General features: G+C 41.4%; 1 protein-coding gene across 1 annotated transcript in view; it reads left to right on the top strand.

Annotated features, from left to right (window-relative positions):
* Positions 1-10,766, top strand: part of slc16a4 (solute carrier family 16 member 4) — a 29,099-nt gene that overhangs the window by 11,895 nt on the left and 6,438 nt on the right. Inside the window, exons 5-10 of the mRNA XM_005801391.2 lie at positions 269-401; positions 556-699; positions 830-991; positions 1,073-1,723; positions 7,235-7,446; positions 9,462-9,555. Of these exons, the coding sequence (XP_005801448.1) occupies positions 269-401; positions 556-699; positions 830-991; positions 1,073-1,723; positions 7,235-7,446; positions 9,462-9,555 (1,396 nt within the window). The remainder of the gene's footprint in view (positions 1-268; positions 402-555; positions 700-829; positions 992-1,072; positions 1,724-7,234; positions 7,447-9,461; positions 9,556-10,766) is intronic.

The raw sequence follows: 10,766 nt of genomic DNA, 5'->3' as shown, positions 1-10,766 counted from the left end.
TACCTGTTCTTCTTGTGTTGGCTCTATTTTTTGTATATTTAGTTCTTAATGCCACATGAATGAAACATCTCCTGTATAAAATCTTTTGCTATATAAATAAATATTAAAGCAAGTATCTTTCTTTTTAACGTGGATTGTATTAAGGAGGTTGCTCTAGAATCTACCTCCGTTTTAATTACAGCTGTCTTTTAGAGGAACTATGTGCCTAATAAAAGCAAGTGTTCATTTTAATACATTTCTATTTATTAGTATTTGTATGTACTTGCAGGTAAATGTTCTTGTGATGGGCACCCTCAAAAGCTTTGGGATCTTCTTTGTGGCATTCCAAGATGAGTTTGGAGGTTCGGCAGAGAGCATCAGCTGGATAGGATCCATCATGTCTAGTTTACGTCTGTCTGGAGGTGGGAGTGACAACGATATTTGTCTGTTAGCTTATTTCCTCTGATTAGTAACACAAATCTTTCTATGTACATGTTCATACATACGCAAATATGTATTTAATAACTGAAAGTGATTAAATATGCCCAAAGAACCATCTAAAATCTTGTGCTGCAGCACCCATTGCCTCTGTGGCCTGTGCCAAGTTGGGACCGCGGGTGACCTCAATCGCTGGGGCAGTGCTAGTTAGCGGAGGCTTCATCATAAGCATCTTTGCCAGCAGTGTAATATACCTCTACATCAGCATGGGAGTGATAGTCGGTGAGTTCAAGTGAAAATAAATGGTGTTGTCGCTCAGTGTTGGTGGCTACTTCATTTTACTTTTCAGAAATCAGGTTTCTCACAATGAAACAGAGATTAATCCCACTAATGTATTCTTTTCTCCTGTCAGGAATGGGCTTTGCATTACTATACCAGTCATTTTCAGTAATCACAGCGCTGTACTTCAGAAAACGGCTGGCGACCGCGTACGCGATTGGTCGATCTGGAATGGGTTTGACCTTTGCCCTAGCCCCGTTCACCCAGCTGCTTTTGGACCAGTATGCTTGGCAAGGTAGGATAGGAAGGAAAACTTTTCGGACGAGCTCTTGTGTGTCATGAATCTTATGCCGCGGGTTGTGTTTGTCATCCGTAGGTGCAATGCTGATTCTCGGCGGCCTCATGCTGAACCTGGTGGCTTCTGGGATGCTTTTGAGACCCATTAATGTGAAGCCACCTGTCACAAACTCTACATCTTTGCCTATCCAAAAGAGCCCTTCTATTTCCCTTAAGAGCTCTGCAGAGAAGGAATATCCTAAAAGCTGCTTGAGCAGCTCTTCTCCTCTATCCAATGGTGTCTCCAAGTCTGATTCTCTCCAGTCCTCTCCTACACCTCACAGGGACAATGAAAACTTAAAAGAACAATCCATTCATGGACAAGAGAGCCAGTTATTGAACCCTGAATTGACTCGACTGGTACTCAATAACATAAATGGCCATGAGCCCCAACATGACTTAGGTCAGTGTAAGCCTGCAAGTCCAGACAGCCCAGCGGAGATGAATGGTACCATGAATGGCTCCACCACTGTTGGAGTTCCCCTACACACCGGTGTGCCGACTGCAGTGGCCGTCGTTAAACCCAAATTATTGGACTTCACTTTGCTGAAGGACCCATTCTTTTGCATCTACACTTGGTCCTTGGTGTTCAGTCAACTGGCCTACTTCATCCCGTACTTCCACCTGTCTGCCAGGGCCAGGAACCTGGGGATTGATGCCATGGATGCTTCATTCATCATCTCTGTAGCAGGTGAGGCTAGCATTAGTCAATTGACTTAATAGGCATTCACTTCTGAAAATCATAACAAAAGTTTTGCTATTTGTACAAGAGTACTTATTTACCTTTATTATTTTTTAAATGCAACTTTCACCATTTTCCGTTTAATTTGGTACTGTTGTAAAAGCTTGTAAAAGAAAGGGACTTAATAACCTGTGAGTTCAGAGAAAGTTCTAGAGTTTCTTTTACACAGATAAAGACGGCTTTTGCATTGACTTTTGTTAATGAGTCCGACATCAGAAAATCACTGAGCAACAATGATTTTGCATGACTGCAAATAGAAAACAACTGCTGCTAGAGAGAACCTTGCTCAGATTGTTAAATAGCTTGTGGACGAGGACTGCTGGAGCAGAATTTGACCATGTTTGGTGAATGACAACACCACAGATCCTTTTAGTTTAAAGAGGGGGTATTAAAGAAATCCTTGAATCTCCCATGGCAACTCTTCGGGGTGCCTAAATGCTTGCTCCCACAAAGTTAGTCCTTGGAGCAGCAGCCACCAGCTGAGCTTCCACCTCACAGAGCACCTGTCGTCTCCCACCACCCGCCCACGCACAGCTCCCGCAGACTAGCAGCAGCAGCAATTATCAAACAACACGGGGAACTATGTGCCATGTAAACTACTTCTCAGCCCAACTCTCCTAAGAATGGTTGTAAACAGTATAATGGAAAGCACTGTTGGGATACCATGCTGATAACACGTGTTGGAAACAGTAGTAGCTTCTTAAAGAGACAAAGGCCAATTTCAAGGCATTAAATTGTGAAGCCAAATTTCTTATGTCATGTTTGATATATACAACACTGAAGGTAACATAGTTACTGGATCGTGCTATAAAATGGCACTATGTGCCTGGACAATGCATAATAGTGCCCCTTTAGGTAAGAAGTAAATGTAAATCCCTGAATAAGAACCGTATGTTTGAAACATTCAAGCCTGTTTTGCTTCATAGAGGCCAGAAGGCCCTCAGTGATGGAGAGATTTATTCTGAGTGGCCATTAGTTAACTTAAGTGAACATATCAGGAGTTTTGTCCCTAATTTAAAACTAAGTAGAGGGTGGGTGGTTCAGCAGTATCAGAATCAAACATCTTCCTCCACCAAAGAACAGCACTGAGATTAGATCTTTGGAATTAGCTTGGAATGAGTCCTGAACTTGAGCCAACAGATGATGTAAGAACTGGAAACAAGAGGTTCCTTGAAAAAAGCCACCAATACATTTAAATTGGCTCATTCATGCCAAATAAAGAAACGATCAGCTTTTACTGGAAACATCTTTTTGCATTTAAACTATGAACATAATTTTACTCTACAGGTAAATAAAAAATAAATAAATTATGTGTTGAGTTTAGTTGTATTCTTCTTTAGGGATACTTACACTGGACACTTGTACTTTTCACAGGAGTTTAAATTTGTAAAATCAGGTAACTGGTTAGTCTTTAACATACAATAAAATACATAACTAGTAGGTTTTATAGATCATTAATGCTTTTGCAAAACTTAGAGCCACTGATTTGACAGGATCCGCTTCTGACAGGCTTCAGCTTGCATGTCTTTGTATTTTGCAGATCTCATGTTTTTATTTTTGCAGGGACTGTGCAGCGGGCGGTCCATCTCTTTTTTCCAGTCTGGATCTTCTAAGTGATGCAAAAGAAGTGCTCAGTCAACTTTTAGGCATTAATTATTTGTGCGCTACTCAGACTCTGCAGTCTTATGTAATGAATGCGCTTACATAAAAGCTGAACTTTGGTCCACTGGCCAGGACGGGTGGGTTTAGCAGTATACAACTGACGAGGCCCCTCCATATGACCAGAAAATGGTATTAACATTTGTCCACCAACCACATGGACATGTAATTCTGTTAGTGCTTTGTCAGGCACTGTGAATAATTGAAATGCCTGAAGGTTGCTCATTTAAGCACTTATGTGCTTAAATGATAGTTGTCTGCAAGCTTTCAGATACAGTATTAACTGAGCCGAGGTGCCTTTCAGAGAAGCAGTTCAGTACTGTCTTATTTAAGTACTCTCTTTTAAGGGAGCCACGTTTTGTTTTCAGTCAAATCTTAGGCCACAAATCGATAAAGAGTTGGGGGGGGGAAGCCAACTAAAGGTACATAATTTTGTTGCACAGAAAGTTGAGAAAACTTTGAGGAAACTAAAGAAAAAACTGCAGCATATCGTTATCAGTTATTGTTGTGAAAAAGTGTAAGCCAGCAGACAAAGGAAACATTTATGAATATAGCCGTCATAAGTATCGAGTCCATGCTGTTGTGGGGGGTGGGGGGTGCGCTGCAGTACTCCGATGTTGTTTCATTATGACGCGCAAGACGTAACCGGTAAAATCCGGTTTAGGATTTTCAAAATAAAAGATCCGGAAGTAGTTGGTCGGTGGTTGGGGACCACTGCTCTAGAGTTACCACAGGCCCATTAGCTACTTCTCTGATTAATGCTCTCCTTGCTCGGACTGTCACTTTAGGCGAGGAGTTTGCAACCTTTACCAGCCAAAGAGCCATTTCCGCCCTCAGTCCAGCAAACCAAACTTGTTTTGAGCCACAAATGTTGCATAACCTTTTCAGAAATATGATATTACATTTTTATTTTTAGGTTTCAAAATAAAGAAAAACATAAAACAAGGCTATATATATATATATATATATATATATATATATATATATATATATATATATATATATATATATATATATATATATATATATATATATATATATAGCTGGACTCAAGGACAGCACAGAGGCCCTCATCCTGGCCGCCCAGGAACAGGCCCTAAACACCAGAGCAATAGAGGCCCAGATATACCACACCAGACAAGACCCAAGGTGTAGGTTGTGCAAGGAGGCCCCTGAGACAGTCCAGCACATAATAGCAGGGTGCAAGATACTGGCAGGGAAAGCGTACATGGAACGACATAACCAAGTTGCAGGCATAGTGTACAGAAACATCTGTGCAGAATATGGACTGGAAACCCCGAGATCAAAGTGGGAAACACCCCCAAAGGTGGCGGAGAACGCCAGAGCTAAGATCCTGTGGGACTTCCAGATCCAGACAGACAAAATGGTAATGGCAAACCAACCAGACATTGTCGTAGTGGATAAACAACAGAGGAAAGCCGTTGTGATAGATGTAGCAATACCAAGCGACTGCAACATCAGGAAAAAGGAGCACGAGAAACTAGAGAAATACCAGGGCCTCAGGGAGGAACTGGAGAGGGCCTGGAAGGTGAAGACCACAGTGGTGCCTGTGGTCATCGGGGCACTCGGGGCAGTCACCCCCAAACTGGACCAATGGCTACAACAGATCCCAGGAACAACATCAGACATCTCAGTCCAGAAATGTGCAGTCCTTGGCACAGCCAAGATACTGCGCAGAACCCTCAAGCTCCCAGGCCTCTGGTAGAGGACCCGAGCTCAGAGGATAAGAACCACCCGCAGTGGGTGAGAAGGGAATTAATATATATAGTTTTTTTTCTACTAGATGTTGAGGTTTGTGGGGACATAATGCAAACAAAAGTACTTAGTTTCCAACATGAAGTCAAATAAAATACTGTCTCTTATACTTTTAGTGCCATTTTGTTGTGAAAATTCAATGCAGGAAGTTTTCAGTGAAAAAATATACTACTAAAATCCGCATTTGTTATTGTAACTATATTGAAAAAGAATGGCTCTGCACATTTTTACCCATTGTGGGCGGTCCAACAACCCATGCTTTCAGTGGTTGACCACATTTTATGGCAGGTCTTCAGTTGTGCCACAGAGGATTATTCGCCAAAACATAGATTAAACAATTTCACAAAGAGTTCGGCCGCTGAGGCCTTCACAGAACCACTGGATTTATACTGATTTTAAATTATACACTGGTGAGCTCTATTTATTTACAAGACAGCTTCTGATGTTAATTTGTTGCACTGGTTACACTATTTATTGGTGCCAGGGTCTAAATATAAACACATGCCACACTTTGTGACCTTTTATTAGTAATGGAGTGAATTAATTTTTTTGTCTTCTACTTGTGCTACTTTGCATTGATCTATATCATAAAAAGCCATAAGGATTCTGGTTGAAATCAAAAAAGTTTGAGGGGTGTGAAAACTTTTCCAGTGATTGAGTTTTCTTCAGTGCTCCTTGGGTTTACACTGCTAAGCTTTGTTCCAGCGCTCAGCAGGACAGATGGATTCTTTTTACTCTTGCTCTTGCTCCGTAATAAAAGAGGAAAAAGAAGACCGGGTGCCGCTCACACCACAAAGCTGCAAACCCCCAGAACGCACTGTTCTTCTTATTCAAGCTCAGCGCTGTCATCGACTTGGCCAAGGGAAAGAGAGGCCGCTGTCATCTGGGTCAGTGTGCTCGTCACCCCTCCGAAACTGGAGCCGACTGGAGTCGCTAGGCAACGACTAACAGCGTAAAGTTGTTGGCGTGGTTACAAGAGGAGGTCCTGGTTTTGTCTGAGTCCAGTTCTGAAGTGGGAGACACTTTGCTGAGGGGTATTGATGAGGCTGTGCTTGCAAAAAAAATTAAAAAAGGCAAGTAAAGCCAGCAGTGGTTTCAGAGTAGCTGGGAAAACCAACATGCCTTTTATAACCTTTTGAATTAGTCTTTTGACAAAATGTCGCAGTTTAAAGAAACTTGATTAACATTTCTTCTTGCCCTTCAGCATTTAATAATACCAAGGACTGGAAGTTGTTTGTCAGGGTCAGAGAGTTAATCCAGCATAGCACCAACCCTAACAATTTCTTTACTTGCTGATACAGTGAAGGGTAACGGACAAAACCAACGTCCCCAATGCACTTGGCTTGAGGTGCTGCTACTTGGAGAGGCCAAATTTAAACAGCTTTGTGATGAGTTTGAACAGGAACAGCTGCAGGGCTAAACCAACCTGCTGAGGCTAAAACACACAAACAAAGACACATCTCGTCAGTGTCCAAGCAGTGGACACACCAGGACATTTCTCGGATCACAAGAGGAGGACACATAAACATTGCACAGCTGCCTCATGTCGTCTTCTTTAACCCTGATGGAGACAAAGGGTTTTGGATCCTGTTAGGTAAAGAGTGCAGAGGCGTTCTTTCAAAGTCTAAGAAACTTAAGACATCAAAAGATCCAGTGCACTGACACCCCTGAGATTCCACAAAGGGTATCAGGAGTTACTCTAATATGCAGAGGACCAGCTTGTTTCATTGATCAGAGGCTCAGCACTGCTTGCTTGTAGCTATTCCTGCAACGGTCAATATACCACTGCAGATTCCGCATTGCCGATCACATTCCAGTTGACCTCAGCAGAGAAAAGTCCATAATCTGCCTCGTCATCATACTCAGGCACAGTCAACAATCAGTCAAATCAGATGGTGTAAATATTTGTTATTGTAGTTTATTTCTATATGTGTGTCATTTGTTTTGCATTATTTGATCAATGAAACCTTTCACACCCACTTAGATTAAATTTCACTTTTATTCACACAAGTTTCTCATCTCCAGGTATCACAGAGACTATCGCCCAATTGGCCTCAGGTTGGGTGACAGACAGGAACCTGTTTCATAAATATCATTTCCACAAAGCCTACCTGATCCTCTGTGGCTTGGTCAACATGCTCTCCCCTCTGGCCACCTCCTACATACTGCTGATGGTGTATGCGGTCTTCTTTGCAATCTTCTGCGGTGGTTACATGGCTCTGTTGCTGCCTGTCCTGGTAAGGAAAACCAATGATTTTTGTTGTTGTTGTGGGGGGGCCATATGCCATATGTTTCCTATTTAAACCAAAACAATATATATAATCCAGAGATGAAGATTTAAGTGTTAAGCTTGGGCTTGTCTTGGTCTCAAGGTCTGGGAGATGAGTCTCATAAACAGTCTCTATCTTTTTTAATCAGTAGAGAAAGTAAGCCAGTAACTGTAAATAATTAGATTTTTTTTAAATTATCTTCTTGATTATGAACATTTAATCTTTTATGCTTCTGTCTCATTGTATCAGTTTCCACTTCTGCTACCTTCATAGTATCAGTGTTGCCCATCCATTGAGTTCACATCAAGTGCATTGTTTGGATTGCGTGATACTCGCTACATAATTAAATAACGGCTGGAGAAATCGTTGGAAATGTTTCTGCAACTGTCGTTGTGGGCGGTCCAACTGATTGAATCATTGGTTATTCTGTAGATTTGATTACATCGCTCCAATAATCTGAAAACGGATTGTTGGGTATTTGCATGCCACTGAATCAGCTTTACAAGCTGAGACATGCCCCTGACATATGACAGCCTAAATTACTGGGACTTTTACCTGTATTTGTTCAGTAGCAGACCTTTTTTATCCTCCCATAAGTTTTTCTTTGCTCAAAATATAAAACTCTTGTTCAGAGACAACCTGTAAAGAAAAGGACTGAGGAAGTGGTCAGAGGAAGCTGAAGAAACCCTGTAGGGTTGTTTTGGTGGTGACCAACAATATAAACAGCTGTATGGAAAGCACAATCTACATCAGAACAGTGAGATGCTTCCTAATGACAAACCCTGGTTCACTAGTGAACTAAAGGAACTGCTAAACAAGGAAAAAGAGCCTTTAGGGAGGGAGACAGGGAGTTGCTGAGTGTTGCTGACTCTAAGCTGTGATCTGTTAGTTGAAAAAGAATAAAACTATGTAATGATAAAAGGATTAACATTCATCTGGTGCAATTTCTTAATGAACAGGTGAGGCTGTTGTTGGGTATTAAAGGCAGAACTAAAATCTATAAGGTGTAGGCCTTTGGATTTTGAAGGTGTTTAAGAGTTAGGGGAGCAATGCCATTAATGGCTTCATCTATGCCCCATCCTGGTCTACAGGCGAACTGGAAATGATCTCAGATTTTTAAGAGGGACACAACATATTTCTCAAGATACTTACTACTGATGTTAAAGCCTCTGGTCTGTGGTCATTGTTGTCAGATGAATTTGATTTCTTAGGAACCGTAATGACAGCTGACCTCATCCAAATGGAAGGTACAGTTTGCTGATTGATCGATTCCTTATTAATTATAAAGCATTTCCAAGGCACTGTGAGGGATTTCCAAGTGGGAAGCATCACCGTCACCATTCATTGGCCAGAATAATGGTTAGTTACCATGGAGACTGAACCGAAGCCGGTGAACGTTCATTGCTGAATGTCTGATGTCTTTGTAAAATCTTTCTACTGCTTGGGCATCAAGCGTCCGAGTCAGGGACAGGGGCTAACGTTCTCTGAAGTGTTGATGGATTTCCTTTTGTGCTTCTTCATTGATGTACATCAGACAAAATAAACATACTTTAGTTTTATTATACAATCGCCGGGTTTTTTATTAGAGGATAGTGTGAGGTTTGACCTCCCTTTGAATTCTGTAGTGCCTTAATTATTTGTGGCATAGCTTTATCCTTGGATGTTGGTCCATATTTATGTAACCCTGTTGCACAGTGTCTGGACATTTGTCAGCTGCACATCTACAATGTCCAGTTCCACCAGATCCTTAAGGTACTGTGTTGGATTGAGATCTGGCGATGGTGGAGGCCATTAGTCTACAGTCAACTCCGATATTATTAACTTATATGAAATATCAGTTTCACAAAACTCAGACACTATGGAAATGTGAAAATTAAACTTTTTTTAAACTATCCAAGTAGCATGTAAGCACAAGTAAGGTGAAGGAGCTTCAGTTCAAATTTAATTATGTCAAGTGATATGTGTGCTTTTCTGCTTTGCAGGTTGATCTTGTTGGGTCGGAGAAACTCAATAACTCCATGGGTTTCTCCATGTTCTTTGTTGGCTTGGGTTGCCTCACTGGGCCTCCACTGGCAGGTGAGCAGACCTCTTCTTGTAAATTCATCAAGAGTTATGCATGTGCTGACCCACTTTTCCCAAATGTACACAAACACATTTATGAGTTCTGCATGTGCACTGGATGGCTGCCATGGCTTTACATTTCTGAAGTAATTCGTTACACAGAGGGCCATAGAGATGTTTGTGCATGTTTCAGGGTTTCGTAAGAGCTAAAGGCGGAAAGTATGTTTGTGTGTGTGGATGGTGAAAGGGGCGGGAGGCATGAAGGCATAAGTGTGATGTTTGACAAGTTGATAGGCCTCCTGTCTCATGTTTTTTCTGTGCCCTGAATTCCTTGCCGCTTCTCAAAGTGTGTATATGTATGTCTGTGTGAATGTAGACACTATGGAGTAAAAAAAAAACAAACTCAAGCAGACAGGAGAAAAAAATGTACAGTAAAAGTTCATCTCTCTACATACTAGAAATGTTCAATTGGCTTTGTAGAAAAACACACGGTAGGTTACAGGGCCATATCCCCCAGAATAACAGCGGCGTTCTTATAGGGGACTCCAGTCACTTTATTTAACTGATGGCATCTCTCCTTTTGTAGTCTTAGAGAGCTGTTTCTAATCTGGGATCAGGTTTTTGTTACAGTATTTTAGTTACATCAGGTCAGAGTCCATTCAAACCATGTCTTCTCCAGGTCAGCTGAAAAAGATAACAGTAATGCAGGTCATCTGTCTGACATCTGATCTGCTGATACCTTCTGTAAATGGCAAAAAAGACCCCAAAAAATAAGGGATATGTCTGCTCATGAGAAAAAAAACCCTCATAGTCTCACTTCTTGTTTTCATGCTTCTAGGAAAATACACCCCACCGCCCTTTGCCCTAATTGGTAACACTTGGCACAAGTTAAAGTCAGGGGGCCCTTTCACATACTGACTTGTCAATGGTGTTCTGCAAATCTCCCAATGAAGCTTGAAGATTGCATCAGTTGAAACACGATGAATGGCCCCTTTAGGGTGGTACAGAAATATCTTGAGGATCTGTTTACCATCCTCTCCATTTGAGTGAGAAACGTTATTTAAAAAAATGACTAGCTTTCCTATTGGCTGCAGGGTGTAGCAAGTGCTGTCAGACAAGTTTTCAATTAATCTCATCCAACTTTTGGATTCTTTGACATATGAGGTTTGTGGAACGTTTGAACCAGTCACAGTGCTGCACTGGTTTCTGCAGGAAACGTGATTTAT

The sequence above is a fragment of the Xiphophorus maculatus genome, chromosome 1, assembly GCF_002775205.1.
Source record: "Xiphophorus maculatus strain JP 163 A chromosome 1, X_maculatus-5.0-male, whole genome shotgun sequence".
Taxonomy (NCBI): domain Eukaryota; kingdom Metazoa; phylum Chordata; class Actinopteri; order Cyprinodontiformes; family Poeciliidae; genus Xiphophorus; species Xiphophorus maculatus.
The sequence above is the reverse complement of the archived record's forward strand: the minus strand, read 5'-3'. Positions and strand labels throughout refer to the sequence as shown.